The sequence below is a fragment of the Scyliorhinus torazame genome, chromosome 1 (assembly GCF_047496885.1).
Source record: "Scyliorhinus torazame isolate Kashiwa2021f chromosome 1, sScyTor2.1, whole genome shotgun sequence".
NCBI lineage: Eukaryota > Metazoa > Chordata > Chondrichthyes > Carcharhiniformes > Scyliorhinidae > Scyliorhinus > Scyliorhinus torazame.
In genome coordinates this window covers 40,106,166-40,123,994 of record NC_092707.1, presented here as the reverse complement: position 1 = coordinate 40,123,994, position 17,829 = coordinate 40,106,166, and the positions used below count along the sequence as shown (strand labels likewise).

The 17,829-nt window shown below is 46.8% G+C and overlaps 3 protein-coding genes across 3 annotated transcripts in view; 1 reads left to right on the top strand and 2 right to left on the bottom strand.

Annotated features, from left to right (window-relative positions):
- Positions 1 to 876: 876 nt before the first annotated feature.
- LOC140429397 (transmembrane protein 17-like) lies at positions 877 to 7,103 on the bottom strand. Its single transcript, XM_072516326.1, has 4 exons — positions 6,995 to 7,103; positions 5,676 to 5,779; positions 4,609 to 4,722; positions 877 to 1,465 (listed from the first exon to the last, which is right to left on the bottom strand). Exons 1-4 carry the CDS (start codon positions 7,101 to 7,103, stop codon positions 1,166 to 1,168), a joined length of 627 nt encoding a protein of 208 aa, XP_072372427.1. The 3' UTR covers positions 877 to 1,165.
- A 5,458-nt stretch (positions 7,104 to 12,561) lies between these two features.
- On the bottom strand, positions 12,562 to 14,110 carry LOC140398851 (acylphosphatase-1-like). The gene has a single exon (XM_072487828.1). The coding sequence runs from the start codon at positions 14,097 to 14,099 to the stop codon at positions 13,758 to 13,760; it is 342 nt and encodes a 113-aa protein (XP_072343929.1). The 5' UTR covers positions 14,100 to 14,110; the 3' UTR covers positions 12,562 to 13,757.
- A 62-nt stretch (positions 14,111 to 14,172) lies between these two features.
- LOC140398733 (syncytin-A-like) overlaps positions 14,173 to 17,829 on the top strand; it is a 70,549-nt gene continuing 66,892 nt past the window's right edge. Inside the window, exon 1 of the mRNA XM_072487761.1 lies at positions 14,173 to 14,292. The gene's annotated coding sequence lies outside the window, so the exon portion shown is untranslated. The remainder of the gene's footprint in view (positions 14,293 to 17,829) is intronic.

The window sequence follows — 17,829 nt, the reverse complement described above, 5'->3', positions numbered from 1 at the left end:
TGTTGTGCTGGTAATGTATAGCCATGTTGGCTGGTTTGGGGTTGTGTTGCTGTTTATTGCGTTAAAATTTAAAATTCAAATGTCAATTAAAATAATTTTCAGAAAAAATAAGCAGAGGTCAGGATCAAGCTAGGTTGATAGGGCGGGAATCTCCGAGCCTCCGCGTCGAAACTAAGATCAGCACGGGAGCGGAAATCCGGCGCGATGCCGCTCCCGTGATTATTTAGTCTTCAGAGAATCGCCGTGAATCGCGTGCACATGGTCTACGCGGCGCGGGAAGGAGGGGGGGGGGCATTGACAGAGGCCCTCGCGGCGATTCTCCAGGTGTGGTTCGCTCATGGTCCCATCCGTCGGGAACTCGCAATGGCGGCTGCAGACTCAGTCCGTGACCGACCTGGTGGGGTGTGGGGTATCCTTCACTGGGGGGGGGGGGGGGGGGCTTCAGGGACGGCCAGGCTATCGATCGGGGGCAACCGATCCGCGGGCGCGCATGATCATGGGGGGGAGGGGCTATCTTTTTGGTGCCGCCATGTCGCGCGGGCCGGCCGATGCAGGCCACTGCCGTGCATATGCGTGGACCCCCGACGGAAATGCAAGGCCCCATATCGGCAGCCGGAGCTGCGAGGACTACTCCGGGGCCCTGCTAGCCCCCTCCAGGTAGGAGAATCATTCTGGACTTTCTTCAAGAAAGTCCAGAGTGATTCGCCCGTGTTTTCACGCTGGAGTGGGGACATGGCCCCATTATTAGAGAATCCCGCCCATAATCGTTCACACACTTGAATATCACAGAAAGAGGAAGGACAAAGGGAGGAAACTGAAAAACAAATTTCAACATACAAAAAGAAAATTCAAACACATAAAACAACACAAGCAACTTAATTTTCACAAGGAAATTGTGGTATTTTGTCTTACAAAATCATAATGGCAGCTTCCTGTATGTTAATGGCACAGACCCGTGACTCTTTGCCAGCCCTGTTCAGCTAATGAAATCCTCTATATTATGCAGGAAGAACCTTCAATCCTGTTACATAGGCCTTCACCTGATGACAATTGCACAGACGTCTGGACCTTAAAAATGGTGCAGGCTCACAGAATTACTGGTGGGGCTGGCTCTGGCTGGTTAACATGGATGGAAGGCACAATCCACTTGGAGGTCCTTGTCTCACTAAACATTGGAAATGGAGTTCCTGCCATATGGAACACCGCTTTGTTGGCCTCTTTTGCGCGGTTGTGTAAATTCTGACTTCTGAAACTGCTGGAGATAGAACCGTGTGGCCAAGTGGTTTGTCATTTTTCTTAGGGCCAGGAATGCCGTAAACAATTCCAAAAGCAGGAAAGTGAGGTAGACAATATGAACAGCCTGCTCCAGGGGTAAGATGATGATGGATTGATCGACGAGGAGAAAGAGAATAATAGGCAACTGGATTGTAAAGGACAACAACCAAAATCCAGCCAACTCTGGCAACTACAGGTAAAAATCCAAATGGTAGAATCAATAGTTAGTACACAATAATACCGACAGTAACTCTTAAACAAAGTTTAATTATAGGAATGCATGAACAAATTTGTCCTCCATTCTGTCATTCATTGAAATCTTGACAGATCCATATCTTAACTCCATCAGCTCATCTTGGCTCCCTTAATACCCTTGGATAGCAAAAATCTATTCACATTAGATTTAAAATTACTATTTGTGCCAACATTTACTGCTGTTTGTGGGAGAGTTCTACATATCTTTGCATGAAGTAGCACTTTCTAACTTCACTCTTGAATGGTCTGGCTCTTACTTCAAGCTTACGTCCCTTGATTCTAGACTCTAACGACGGAAGCATTTATCACCTATCGACACTATTAATTCCTTTCAAAATTCGAAACAAAATCATTCAAATCACCCTCAACATTCCAAGGAATACAAGCTTAGTTTACGCAATCTTTCCAAATAATGTAACCTTTGGAGTTCTGGTGACAGTCTGGTGCATTCCACCCTCAGCCATTCAGAATCACAGAATTGTTACAGCACAGGAGGAAGCCATTCAGCCCATTGTGGCTGTACTGGCTCTCTGAAGGAGCAATTTACCGAGTGCCAATCCCCAACCTGCTACCCACAGCCCTGCAAATTCTTCCTTTTCAAATAATCGATCCACCCTGAGTTGCAGTGGCCATCCAATTTAATTCATCAATCAGGATTGAGAGGAATCTTGGGGCGGTGCAGTAGTTAGCACTGCTGCTGCACCAGTGCTGAGGACCCGGGTTCAATTCGAGCCCTGGGTCACTGACCGTGTGGAGTTTGCACATTCTCCCCGTGTCTATGTGGGTTTCACCCCCACAACCCAAAGATGTGCAGGCTAGGTGGATTGGCCATGCTAAATTGCCCTTAATTGGAAAAAAAATAATTGGGTACTCTAAAATTTAAAAAAAAGGATTGAGAAGAATATTTTTTGGGTTTAACAGCAAAATTGAAAAGTATCTATATTGCATGTTTCTTTCACAAAAAAAAACAACGGAATCAATCATAAACTGACATAATACAACTTGATTACACTGAAGAGACAGAAATCTTGAAAACTAGATATTTGAATTAAAAAACAGATTGCTGTTGATAAACAATGCTCAGAACAACCTCATTTTGTCTTTCAGATGCTGATTGCGTTATTTGAAGCATTTAATTTGATCAAAATTACCCTAATTTATCGTGAAACTTAGTAAACAGCATACCTATAAATTTAGGCCTTCCTTCAGGTTGGTAAACTTTGAGACCTCTTTTATATCTTAGAGGATACATTTATATAATTAGGATTGCATTTTATGTTGTTTGGTGCGTGTTTATTAACTTGTACTAGGGGATTTTCCTTTATCGTATTCTGTACAACCATGGATGTTTCCTTAATGACGAGAGGTAACAGATAATACAATTCTCCATATTTTGGTTGGCTCCACTAAGAATAAGCTTGGTTTCTGACTAATCTTGGGCTGTTCCTCTTAACCTTCAGCTTCTGAGCAGTTTCAGCAGAATTGGAAAGGATGTTGCTTTCTGGTCCTCCAATTTGGTAATGGTGCCTTGGTGTTTGGAGCAAAATAAAATTACTAAAGGATGCATGAAATGAAGAGAACACCTATTTCTCTCTTCTTCCCCTGAAGGTGCAAAATCCTACTATGGTACCATTTTACAGCAATAAAGCGCTGCGGGACTCATTAACTAGGCTGAGTGGGACGTCCGCACCTCATTGGCATGGCAATCCTGCCTTCTGGAACAGTGGGACATGTTCAGATACCATGTAACCAGTAAGTTAAAGAGGTTTCTGAAAAGAAATAACACTCAAGCTGCAGTTATACCAGGTCTAACATCTGTAATTCAATCTTTGGATGTACGCCTCAATAAACCATTCAGGGATCATATTCAGCCAAATGGAAAAGATGGATGGTTGACAGAGAATAAAAGTCACAAAGAGTGGAAATATGCACACTGCCCTGCTTGATGTTTTGTGTGGTTTAGTCATCAAATCGTGGGATACTAATAGTTCAGAAACTGCCATCAGGTCACTCACCAATTGCGAAATGTTTGATTCCATGGTTGGAGAGAAAGTTGATTTGTTGCTGAGGGATGATGCTGAAAACAAAAGTGCCTACTCTGACCTAGAGTGGGAACTTAGTTGAAGGGTCAATAATGAGGGGGCATCATTTTAAGATGAGGGGCAGGAGGTTTAGAGGAGATTTGAAGGAAACGTTTTTCACCCAGAGGATGCTGGGAGTCTGGAATGCACTGCCTGGGAGGGTAGTAGAGGCGGGAAACCTCATAACCGTTAAAAAGTACATGGATGAGCACTTGAAATATCACGACATTCAAGGCTATGGGCCAAGTGCTGGAACATGTGTATTTAGTGTAGTTTTGTCAGTGAGACTCGATGCATCAATGGGCCTCTTCTGTAATATATGACTCAATGACATTGAAACCATAGCCAAAGTCACTCAGAATGAATTTGATCAACTCTTTGCATCGGGTGTAAAAACAATTCATTTCTCTGGTTTCAAAATGCTTTTATTGTGGTTTATTCAATAAATTGTGCCAGATTAATTTAAGATGAATTACCAGTATTATATTTTTATTCATATTTCAAAATGACCAGCTTACTGGCGGTTCACATTTTATACCCAGTGAACCGTGCCTTCGGAATGATATTTGGAGACTTCAGAGGTTGACTTACATGCTGACATCTTAGGGGCAGCACGGTAGCATTGTGGATAGCACAATTGCTTCACAGCTCCAGGGTCCCAGGTTCGATTCCTCACTGGGTCACTGTCTGAGCAGGGTCTGCACATCCTCCCCGTGAATGCGTGGGTTTCCTCCGGGTGCTCCGGTTTCCTCCCACAGTCCAAAGATGTGCAGGTTAGGTGGATTGGCCATGATAAATTGCCCTTAGTGTCCGAATATGCCCTTAGTGTTGGGTGGGGTTACTGGGTTATGGGGATAGGGTGGAGGTGTTGACCTTGGGTAGGGTGCTCTTTCCAAGAGCTGGTGCAGACTTGATGGGCCGAATGGCCTCCTTCTGCACTGTAAATTCTATGATAAAATTCTATGATCCATGGTTATTGTCATTTTAATGCACTCACCTTTTCCTGCAAGTTTCCCAAGTAGCCTAGAAAAAGTCGGACACACTCAATTAGTGTGAGAATGATCACAGCTGCCAACAGCAGCCACTGGTAGTATCCTGGTAACATGCTGTACTACTCCAGAAAGGGAATGAGGAGAAACAGAGGTTAAGTCAGTACATAACTGTTCAGTGTAATTTAGTGGGGAATCTATTAATCAAAATTAAGAAGAATCTCAATCAGGTGAACTGCAAAAATAAGAAATATCTTTACTGCTACACACTTCATCATTGTCTTCAGTTGGGCAAATGGAGGAGCTCCAATGTTAGGTTAACAGTGTACAGTGCTAGGGCAGCATGGTGGCGCAGTGGTTAGCACTGGTACTACGGTGCGGAGGACCCGGGTTCGAATCCCGGCCCTGGGTAACTGTCCATGTGGAGTTTGCACATTCTCCCCGTGTCTGCGTGGGTTTCACCCCGACAACTCAAAGATGTGCAGGTTAGGTGGATTGGCCAAGCTAAATTGCCCTGAATTGAATTTTTAAAAAATTGGGTACTCTAAATTTATATTAAAAAAACAATGTACAGTGCTGAATACTTTTATCAGTCCTAACATGACCCTCTCATAATCACCTCCTTATTTCCTGATTGCATGTCTCCCTCACCTGATCGGGCATCCTGATGCCTTCCCTTATTCCCGATAGCCTCCCACAACACTCTTTCGCAGCATGAACAAATTTCTCAGCCAATGTTTTTCTCATAATGGTTTTCCCTTACTAGAGTAATATCTAATCTCCAGATGGACCTTCCACATTGTAGCAGTAAAGATTGGGAATTCAGAATGGAAATTAGACCTGTCTCAATGGCTCACCAAAACTAGCTGTCAGCCGCAAAGACCCTTAACAAATCAAAACATCAACTATAAAAGGCACACCCCTCTCACTGCATTTTTCTGGAGAAACACCAGTTTTCATGAGGAGATATTGCTGCATTTGCTATAAAATAGATTTTGCTATGAACACTCCCAATTGCCTCCATCGCATTAAGCTCACACAACGGTATCAATAGACACTCGGAACAAATTTTTACCTTAAGTTGGAGCATGGTCACTTCTGACACCCACCAGAATGGAAAGAAGAAGACATTGAAATACAGTGCCATCTGTAAAGGCAGGCTGGACACCATCTCATTAGCTGTCAACAGAAAACAGCTCAACTCAGTGAATCATCAAACATTTTACTATGGTATTTAGTAGAATAGCTTGACAGAGCCAAGATTGATTGAGCTGTAAAGCTGAACACATATCAATTCTGCACAGTTGACAAGTCTCAATTACAAGTGGTAACAGAAGAGGAAAGTCAGTGAAAAGTGACTAACAGCCATTAATGTAACAAGTGTCTTTTACTCGTGCCTGAGGTCTCAAACCATTTAATATTCTTTTACAACTAATTTTACTTAATAAATGTAAGTTTTCTTTTTCTTTTATTTGGCAGATAAACAAAAAAGAAATCAAGCAAAGAGGTTAAACGCCACAGTCTGAAGAAAAAGGCCTGTGTAGTAACAGCTGCCGAGTGTCCCATGGCATTAGTTAATGTTAACACATTTTGAAAACTCTCAGTTTATCAACACATTATACATGTATTTTGTAAGATAGTGTGGTAACTAACGAATATTCATCCCTCAGTCATAAGCAAATGAACTAACCACATTTGCTATTTGTGAGACCTGCTGTTCAAATATTGATTGCTGAATATGTCCATAAGACAACAGCTACTATGGTTCAGAAATAATTAACTGGCTGTTAAATACTTTTGGGTATACTGAGGAGATGAAAGGAACTATACTAAGCTAAATGTAAGCTGTTCCTTTTCTTAGTTATAAGTCTGCTTGCCTTTTAACATATCTGTGTAAAATTGCACATAATCTGCACCGGCGGTTACTGCAAGTAGTCATTATCTCTACAATACGAGTGCAATGATGTGAAAACAGTGCAATGTTAACATAAAACTTATAGAATTTGGGGTTTCTGGTAGTATTATACCTTTGGTATCCTTGCATTAACTCGTTCAGGTTTTGACAATCTGAGTTATTGTCAGTGCTATATCCTATTTATAGCTCTTTTGATTGTTATTCCTATTACTATGTAAGGGAGTTCCCTATTGTTGACGCACTCTGAGTTACTGTTGGTTTTGTGAATTCCTGTGTAAATATGTTGTCAGTAGATCTTTGGATTATTGCCAACATTATGTGGGAGTTCCCTGTTGAACTCCTTTGTATTTGCCAGTCTTTGGGTTATTACTAAGACTATGCATGGGAACACTTGCTGTTAGCCTGTCATGTTCCGAGTTATTGCTGGTTGTTACATGTCTAAACCTGCATTTTCTGCTAACGTGCCTTACCTGGGATACTGGTATGTCCACCACCAGAGTCTCGAGTTTTATTGCCGATGAAAAGTGATCCACCGAATTTTGTTAGACTCTGGCTAATATTATGAGGCAGAGAAGAATACAAAGACATCGCTGGTAGCGGACTGTGCTCCAAATTAAATCCTTCACAATCCCAGCACCATCTGGTCAGTAGTAATACATCAGCCTTCCGGAACAGGGGCCAAAACCCAGAAATACGCCAACACTCTTCTACTGTGAACAAATTGTCAGTGCCCATATCACAGTATTTTATCAATATGTTCACTGCTAAAACAATTACTTTTTCAATATTAAGCAAGCTCTGTACTTTTCATTTAGCAATGATGAGCATATTAGAGATTATATCTGAAATGTAGTTGCAGTAAACAATAAATGGGTTATAAATTCATAGAATATGAGAAGCCATTTGGTCCTGGGCTGGCTTTTACAAAGGACATTCTCATTTGCCCTAGTTCCCCATAACGCTGCAATTGTTTTCTCCTTGAAGTGTTTATCCAATTAATGTTTGAAGGCTTCTAATTAATTTGCATCCAGCAGCCTGTCAGGCAATGCATTCTCCCGGCTTCTCAATGTTTAGTTGGAGGAAGTCTCTGCTCATCCAACAAGGCAAACAATCTGACATTTTAATTTTAGAGACAGTGGGCGAGACCTAATCGAATTAGAATGGAATCCCATGTTGAGCGCGTTTCGCCGGGTGTTTCCCAGCACTGGCAGTGCTACTGTTAGTGTAAGTGTAGTTCGAGAAAGACCACATTATTGAGCAGGACTTTGTTGCGGGGAACGCCCCACCGAGATCATACTTAGTCCCGTTTGTTGCACTGAGGAGCTCTGCATGGCTGAAAATGGCATTCCGATCTCCTCCTGAAAAAAGGTGTTCAGGCAAGCGAAGCTCCTCAGTGCAGGGAACGGGACTAGGTGCGACCTCGGTGGGGAGTTTCCTGCTGAGGCCCCGGATTGCAACAAAGTCTTGTTCAATTGCGTGGTCTTTTTTGGCGCTGCGAGCGTCAGGAAACACGTGGCTAAATGAGCCTGCACCGCCCCCCCCCCCCTTTCAAAGTGACCCCCGGACTCCCCAACTCACCGATAAGCAGGTCCTTGGGGCCCCCCGCACCTCACCTTGCATGGACAGGGCATCCGGGGCTCGCTCCCCTGCGTGGGAAAAATGCAAGCCTGACACTTTGGCAGTGCCCCTGCCAATGCTCTGGACACCTTGGCAGTATCAGGCTGGCACCCAGGTGGCATTGCCAGACTGGCAGTGCCATGGTGCCGAGATATTACCAGCAATGCCAAGGTGCCATCCTGCCCAGAGGGTAACCACCTGGGGCCTTCCGATCCTCTCGAAGACACTTCCCCAAGTGTCAATCTGTCTGGCCCTCATTTGTGGGGACCAGTACTGAACGGCCATTAGGCAGCAGTGCTAACCACTGCGCTGCCCATTTTATTCTAATTTTCAACATTTTACAATAACAAAAAAAAGTCATCCAGACATTTGACAAAGTATCATCCAGACTCGAAACGTTAGCTCCCTTTTTTCTCCACAGGTGCTGTCAGACCTGCTGAGATTGTCCAGTATTTTCTGTTTTTATTTCAGATTCCAGCATCTGCTGTAATTTGCTTTTATAGTAAACCCCTACTCAGGAGGACCCCCCCCCCTACACAGGAGGACGACCCCCCCCCCCCCCCTACACAGGAGGACGACCCCCCCCCCCCCCCCCATACCCCTCTGAACGGTCGCTGGAAACTAGCTCTCCAAAATGCAAAATGAACAGATCCCAACTCTTGTGGAGCCCTGAGGGCAAATTTCATCTTCTCCAATGCGAAGTGCTCCATCAGGTTCCCCAGCCACAGGGTGGAGAAGCTGAACTCCACCCCAACAGGACACACCTGCGAACAATCAGCAAGGCAAAAGCTAAAACATCTGCCCCCGCACCAGTCTGCAACTCCGGCAGGTATGACACCCCGAATATGGCCTCCAGGGGACCGGGCTCCACATCTTCATATAAACCTGCCGAAATGGTGCTAAGAACTGACCTCCAAAACCTTTCCAGCTTCGGGCAAGACCAGAACATATATAAATGGTTAGCAGGGCCCGTCCCACACCGCTCGCAGACATCCTCCACCCCCTCAAACAGCCGGCTCTGCCTCCACTTTGTCAGATAAGCCCTGTGCACCACCTTCAGCTGTATCAGCCCCAGCCTTGCACACGAGGTTGAGGCATTCACCCTCCACAGCACCCCGCACCACAATCCCTCCTCTAATGCCACCCAAACTCCTTTTCTCACTTGGCCTTAATCCCCTCCATGAATACCTTCTCCTTCTCCAGAATGCGCCTATAAATCGCCACGGTGATTCCCCTTTCCAGCTCCCCCCATCCCCCCCCCCTTTCTGGGTGGGTTGTGTTGTCAGCACATCCTCCAACATTGTGTCTGCGGGCGCTATCGGCAAGGTCTGAAAAACCTTCTTCGCAAAGTCTCACGTCTGCATGTACTGAAAACCACCCCAAACTTCTCATTCAACTTCCCCAAGCTCGCAAACCGCCCTCCTAGAAACAGATCCTTCATCTCCCTAGTCCCCAACTCCTCCCATTCCCGGAACCTTGCATCCATCCACTCTGACTCAAATACGTGATACCCCTGATTGGCAACATCCTCGGCCCCTAATCTAAAGTGCTGCCAAAATTGCCTCCAAATCTTCAAAGTGGCCACCACCACCGGACTTCCTGAATACTTCCCTGGAGCCAATGGGAGCAACCCCGAACCCCCATACAAATCCACCTCCATCCTTACCCACAGAGTCCCCGCCTCCCAATTCCAACCCCATACCTTCGTCACATTCCCACCCAGTAATAATACATCAAATTCAGGAGGCCAAACCCCACGACTGCTGTCGCCTGTGAAGTACCACCTTCCTTATCCTGGCCACCTTCCCCGCCCAAATGAACAGGGAAATCACCCTATCCACTCCCTTGAAAAACACCTTGGGCAAGTACTGAAATAAAAACAAAACCCGCAGCAAAAGGTCACCGTCTGCACCCAGCCTACCGACGACAGAGGAAGACTATCCCACCTCAACAAATTCGCTTTCGCCCTCCCCATCAAGCTCAAAAAAGTCAGTTTCCGAAGACCTGCGCAATTCCGAGCTACCTGCACCCAGATACCTAAAATGAGAAGCTGTCACATGGAATGGCAACCCCCCTACCCGACCCTGGGGCGGATACCACAAAATACTCACTTTTCCCCGAAGTTCAGCTGATATCCTGAAAACGCCCCAAAACTTTTAAGCAAACCAATTATGTACCCCACTGAGGAGCCCAGCTCTAAAATGTATAACAAATCATCCGCGTACAAGGGCACCCTATGCTCCACCCCCTCTCACTATCCCCTTCCACCACGGAACTCCTCAGCGCAATAGCCAAAGGCTCTATCTATCACTAACACAAACAGAAAGGACATGGGGCATCCCTGCCTCATTCCCCAATGCAATGGAAAATACCCAGAGTTCAGGTCGTTCGTATGCACACAAGCCATCAGATTCTTATACAGCAACTTCACCCATGCCACAAACTTAGGCGCAATCCCAAACTTCTCGAACATCGCAATCAGATCGCTCCACTCCACCCGATCAAACACCTTCTCTGCATCTAATGCCACCACCACCTCCCTTTCTTCTGCCGTATAAAGCACTACATTCAGCAGCCACCGCACATTCGACAACAGCTGTCTGCCTTTAACGAACCCAGTCTGATCCTCCCCAATCGCCCTCGGTAGGTACACATCCAACCTTAATGCCAGCACATTTGCCAATATGTTAGCGTCTACAATCGGGAGAGATATGGGCCTGTACGACCCACTCCACCGAGCCCTTATCTTTCTTTAGCAGCAAAGCGATGGAGGCCTGTCCCATCGTTTTCAGCAAAACCCCCCTGGCCATCATGTCATCGAACATTTCCATCAACAATGCACCAGCTTATCCTTAAATGTCTTATAGAATTCCACCGGGAAACCATCCGGCGCTGCCGCCATCCCCAAACTGATTGCACTAGAAAGGATGCAAAGAAGATTCACCAGGATAATGCCTGGCTGGAGCGTTTCAGCTATCAAAAGAGACTGGATAGGCTGGTGTTGTTTTCCTTGGAACAGAGAAGATGAGGGGGATCTGATTGAGGTGTACTGTAGCCATCTCGGATGGCCACTTCTCGATTACAAAATGGACACTTTGCAAAGATTGCAGGGAAAATGGACAATACTGAGAAAACAAGCAGGTTCAGAGTTTGTCTGCATATTGGAGCCGCAGCTCCCAGACAAGACCAAAACTGCAGGCCCATTAGCATACTAATGGCCCATCTCCGGGAACAAAATAGTAACATTTGAGTAACCGATACTAAAGCAGACACCCCGGTGCCAGAGGAGACTGAAACAAAGCAGGCCAATGACCACCTAGGACACGCCCAGCCATCAGGGCACCCACCCCTTTATTGGACGAGATCAATATGAATGATCAAGAAACAGCCCAATTGATTGGGGCCAAGTTCAAGGCCCGCCGAAAAGAGCGCAAAGCCCCTTTGGGTATAAGAAGGAGCCCCCAAGAGAGAATCATTCTCTTGGACCTGGCTCTCACCAAGAGACCTGTCCACCAGCTGCAAGTAAGTCCAAGGTCAACGCACGCTACCAGACAGACGACCTCAGCTGTTATCCCGTACCAGTTCCACCCCAGCAGCCTCAGAACCAAACAACGGCCATTGTTCCTCTGACTGAATGGGCGCCCAAAGCTAAGTATAGGCTTTAGCAGTAGTGATAGTTTCGTCTGTAGAGTTTCGTGCATGAGTATATTTAACTGTGTGTGTAAATAAATAAGCATTTGACTTTGAACTAACTAACTGGTGTATCGAGTCTTTGATCAGTATTCGGTTTGAACCTTGTGGCGGTATCGAAAGATACCTGGCGACTCTAGAGCAAACGTAATTAGAATTAAGGAAGGCAACCATATTGACCGCCATATTCATAGCCAAACAAATTTAGCAACAGTACGAAATTAAGAGGGGCATAGATAGGGTGGGCAGCAAGGAACTTTTCCCCTTAGCAGAACCATCAATAACTTTAAGGTAGGAGGAGGAGGTTTAGCAGAGATGTGAGGGAAACCTTTTTCACCCAGAAGATGGTTGGAATCTAGAACTCACTGCTTGAAAGGGTGGTGGAGGCAGGGACCGTCACAACATTTAAGAAGGATTTAGATGAGCCCTTGAAATGCCATAGAATACATGGCTATGAGCCAAGTGCTGCACAATGGGATTAATAATAACCATCTTTATTAGTGTCACAAGTAGGCTTACATTTAACACTGCAATTAAGTTACTGTGAAAATCCCCTGGTCGGTACACTCTGGTGCCTGTTCGGGTACACGGAGGGAGAATTCAGAATGTCCAAATTACCTAACAGCAGGTCTTGTGGGAGGAAACCCACGCAGACACAGGGAGAACGTGCAGACTCCGTACAGACAGTGATCCAAGCAGCATACTTGCCTCAGATACACAAACGACTCGAACACAGAAATATTGTTTCAATATTTAATACAGAACCATTTAATTTCAAAACGTTAAAGTTACTCAATCAATTTTATTATACTTCTCACATAAAACTTTTCAAAATAATAGCATTTTAATTGCGACAGACCCACACGAATATTTGATCTGGAGCATGACTTAAATATCTCAAAAGGAACCCACCTCACATACAAATGCATTATTGTGAAGTGTCTGCTGCCATGTGAGTAAATATGGCAACTATTCTGCACAGGGCAATTTGGCACGAACAGAAAGTGGATGAATAATTCGTTTATTGAGGATGACTGTTTGGCTCTGGCACTAGAACTCCTTTTTCACTTAGTGCTGATGGGATATTTTGACATTCTTCTCAAGTGCAAGATCAGTTTGACATAGCGTCGGTTTAACGTCTCATCCGGAGAGCGGCGCTTCCAAAAATGCAATATTCAGATTTATTGCACTAACACACTGGATATTAACACTCACGTCTTGCACGAAATAAACTGTGATGCCAAGTATCAGCTTTGCAACACACATAAAAGCGTTCACAACTAAGCGAAGTCGGCACCCTAACCTTGGGCAATTTTATATAAATGTTACTTTATACTGACATTTATATCGGAATTGAATCTTTTGGCGTGAAAAGAATGAAAATGCTAAAGTGTGGTTTCCATTTGGAATAAAACACGCTATTTTATCTACGGTAGTATTCTTTCAGTGTGACAATTCAAACAAACAACATAAATATTGCAATAAATAAGAAACTGAGGTTAGGAAGACGACTCGAGTCCGTTTGGATGAGTCTCGCTTCATTGGTACGAATGAAGATGCCTTTAGCTTGCTGTCTCCATGAGGGATCATGGTGGCAGCGTCCCCACCCGGCTAACCAAACAACTACCAACACTGTTAAACAGAAGCATTGAACACAAACTGGGACCTGCTAGGAATACAGCGAGGTAACTCAGAACACCAACAATCACAACACCAGATTGTTCAGATCCGAATGAAATGTGAGTAACAAACTCTGGAGAAGGTTAACGCACGGGGAAGGCCGGAGGAGGGCGGCGGGGACTGGGTCTCTTTCCATTATCAATCCGAGCCGAAGGAGCGGCGGTTGGGAAAGCCGGGCAAACGCTCACCATCCCTCCGATTCCGTGCGTCTACATTCAACCCGAGCCTGGGCCGGGGAGAGAAGCCCGTCGCCGGTTACTTGATGATCTGGAAGTCCGAGAATTCCCGGCGCTGGATTTGCTTCTGGTTGTTGAACTCGGCCCGGTCGATCTTGGACTTGGGGCTGCCGGTGTGGCGGAGCCAGGCCTGCATGTCCCGGACATGCGCCCCGGCTCCCTGCAGCTGGCCCCGCACCGTCCCCTGCGTCGTGTTCTCCACCCAGCCCGCCAGGCCCAGCCTCTTGGCCTCTTTCTGCGTGTGCTTCCGGAAGAAAACACCCTGCACCTTCCCAAACACTTCAAAATCCAGCGACAGCATCTGGGCCTCACCGCCAGACGACATGGCAGCAACCGCGCAGCGTCTTAGCAACCGCCACATCCGGCCGGGCAGCCCCTCAGCAACCGCCACATCCGGCAGTGCCGCCCCTCAGCAATCGTCACATCCGGCCGTGCAGCCCCTCAGCAACCGACACATCCGGCCAGCGTCTTCCGGGAAACAGAGTACGGAGTGACATCCCGGAAGGGATGAGAACTACAAATCCCAGCAACCTTACGCAGACGCAAAGGTGGAGGTGCGGTATTTATTGTATTCTTGGTTGGGACAGCGTTTACTGTCCACCCCGAATACCCTTGAGAGTCAATTTTACTATGTTGTGGGTAATTGAGTCACGTGTAGGCCACACCAGGTAAGGAGGGCAGATTTCCCTCCCTAAAGCACATCAGTGAACCAGGTGGGTTTTTACAACAATCAACGTTGGCTTCATGGTCATCATGGTGAACGGGCCGGAAAGTGGAGCTGAGTCCACAAAAGATCAGCCATGATCTCATTGAATGGCGGAGCAGGCTCGAGGGGACAGATGGTCTACTCCTGCTCCTAGTTCTTAAGTTCTTAATGAGTTTTAAAAAATATATTTTTATTCGAGACATTTTCAAGTATGTACAGAAAAAGAAAGGGAAACCAACAACATCAATCATTGTTAAACATTAACCATATCCTAACCACCCTCATCATCACATTTAATAATCTGCTAATAATAGACAACTGCCACCCTTTAACAAACTCCGCTTGGTCTTCCCTATCACCCCCAGCACACAGTCCTCTATATGCGTTGCCAGCACCTTCGCTATCGGGCCGTCCAATCCACATTGTTCTGGGTCCTTGTTGTTTTAAAAAAATCAGCGAGATAGAAGCCTGAGACTGTGGGCGGGAGCTCTCCCTTACCAACCGATTTACTGTACATCTCGACAAATAAGGACCCGAAATCAGAACCAAACATTTTATAAAATTCTGCTGGGAACCCATCTGGGCCTGGGTCCTTCCCGACTGCATTGGACCTGCACACCACATTATCTCCCCCAGCCCAAACGGAGCACCCAGCCTCTGCAACCCCCCCCCCCCCCCCTCCTCAACCATTGGGAACTCCAATCCATCCAGAAACCGCCTCATCCCCTCGTCCCCCGCAGGAGGCTCCAAACTATACAATTTCCGGTAAAAGGCCTCAAATATTCCATTTACCTCCCCAACTCAGTAACCACCCTCTCCCCCGATCCCTCATCTGCCCAATCTCCCTCACCGTGACCTGCCTCCTCAACCTATGTGCCAGCACCCTGCTGACCTTTCCCCATGCTCATACAGTGCTTCCCCCTCACCCGATGCATCGGCCCCACTGCCTTCGCCATCGACATAAGCTCAAACTCCATTTGGAGCTTCTTCCTTTTCTTTAACAGCATCTCAGGGGCCGCAGAGTACATCCAATCCACCGCTAAGATGACCTCCACCAATCTTTGCCTCCCCTCCCTCTTCCTGTATGCCCAGATCGAGATAAATTCCCCTCTTATCACCGCCTTCAATGCCTCCGAAACCACGGAGGTGAAGACATCGTTCATCCTATTGTGATCCACATCATTACAAACAGACACCCGTATCTTTTCGCAGACACCATTATCTTTTCGCAGACACCCTTACCCTCTTGTTGGCGATTAATCCCACATCTAACCTCCACCATGGCTTCTGGGAGCCCTTCCTTTCCAACCACAAGTCCACCAAGCGCGACGCGTGGTCAAACGCCACGTTCGCTGAATATTCCAACCTGGCAATCTCTGCTAACAATGTATTGTCTAAGACAAACAGATCGATCCGAGTGTACAACCGGTGGGCATGCAAATAAATAATAATCTTTATTAGTGTCACAAGAAGGCTTACATTAGCACTGCAATGAAGTTACTGTGTAAATCCCCTAGTCGCCACACTCCGACGCCTGTTCGGGTACACTGAGGGAGAATTCAGAATGTCCAATTCACCTGACAGCACGTCTTTCGGGACTTGTGGGAGGGAACCGGAGCACCCAAAGGAAACCCACGCAGACACGGGGAGAACATGCAGACTCCTCACAGACAGTGACCCCAGCCGGGAATTGAACCTGGGATCCTGGCGCTGTGAAGCAATAGTGTTAACCATTGTGCTAATTCCGTCGCTCCTACCCTCCCAAACCACCATGTGTCCACCCCTCCCATCCGCTCCACAAACCCCAACAGCTCCTTCGCCGACACTCTGGGACCTAGGACACGGCTGATCTTACATACAGTCCAACACTGTATTCAAGTCCACCCCATAATCAGCTGGCGCGTGTCTAGGTCCAGCACTTTGCCAGAAGCCTCTTTATAAATTCTGCATCATCCCAATTTGGGGCGTATATATATTCACAAACACTACCAGCTCCCCCTCCAGCCTCCCACTAACCATCACAAACCTGCCCCCAGGTACCACCACTATACTCCCTGTCTCCCACCCTCTTACTAACCAGTACTGCTACTACCCTCGTCTTCATGTTAAGCCACAAATGGAACACCTGCTAGTTATGCAAAATGGGTCGTGCTAGGCCTGGCTTGAAATCAAAGAACGATGCTACCCATAACCAGGAAGGATGTGATTACACTAGAGAGCATGCGGACAGATTCACCAGGATGTTGCATGGGCTGGAGTTTTTCAGCTATGAAGCAAGGCTGGTTAGGTGGGTTGTTTTCCTTAGAACAGAGAAGGCTGAGGGGGGATGTGATCTGGGTGTATAATTTTATGAGGGACATAGGGTAGATGAGAAGGAACCCTTCCCCATAGTAGAGGAGTCAATAACCAGGGGGCACAAGGTAAGGAGCAGGAGATTTATAGGGAATCACCACAGAAGGTGGTGGGAATTTGGAACTCTCTGCCTGGAAGGGTGGTAGAGGTGGGAACCCTTAAGAAGCATTCAGATGAGCACTTGAAATACCATAGCGACTTCCGGTGACGGCGGGCGGGAGGCGGCCGCACAATGGAGGGCTCTCGTTCGGGAATGGAATTTTCGGGGCTTTAAGCCCGGTCCCAGGGTCCACGGAGGTGGCAGAAGCAGGGAGAAGGCACGGAGGAGGCACAGTGAAGACACAGGAGGAAAAAAACCCAAAGAAAAATATCGAGGGTGAGCAAAAAAATGGCCGAAAAAAAAACAGCTGAAGGTCCGTCGGGGAGTGGAAAGGTCACCGTGGGGTCACCAAGGAAAATGGAGGCTGGAGCACCAGGGAAGGCCGCACTGCTTACGGCTGAAGAAATAACTAAGGTGATGGCTGCGGAATTCGAAAAGCAGTTGGCGCAGATTGCGAAATGCATGGAGACGGTGAAGAAGGAGATGAGGGAGGTTGAGTGTGCTGGTGGAGGAGGCGGTTTCCCCGGTGAGGACAAAGGTGGCGAGCGCAGTGGCCGAGGTGCGAGAGCAAGGGGAGGCGCTGAAGGAAGTGGAGGAGATGTTATTGCAGCACGGTGATCAACTTGCCTCGATGGGGAAAGAGATGCGGAAGATGATGGACACTAACAAGGATCTGCGAGGAGAAATGGAAGACCTGGAAAACAGATCCAGGCGACAGAATTTGAGGATTGTGGGGCTGCCCGAAGGAGTTGAAGGACCGAAGCCGACTGAGTATTTTGCTGCGATGCTGGCAAAACTATTGGGGGAGGGGGAGGATCTCTCCCGATCTGAACTGGATTGGACTCATCGGTCGTGGAGGCCTGTACCAAAGGCAAGTGAGCCGCCAAGGGCAGTGACTGTGTTTCCGTAGGTACAGTGTGAAGGAGAAGGTCC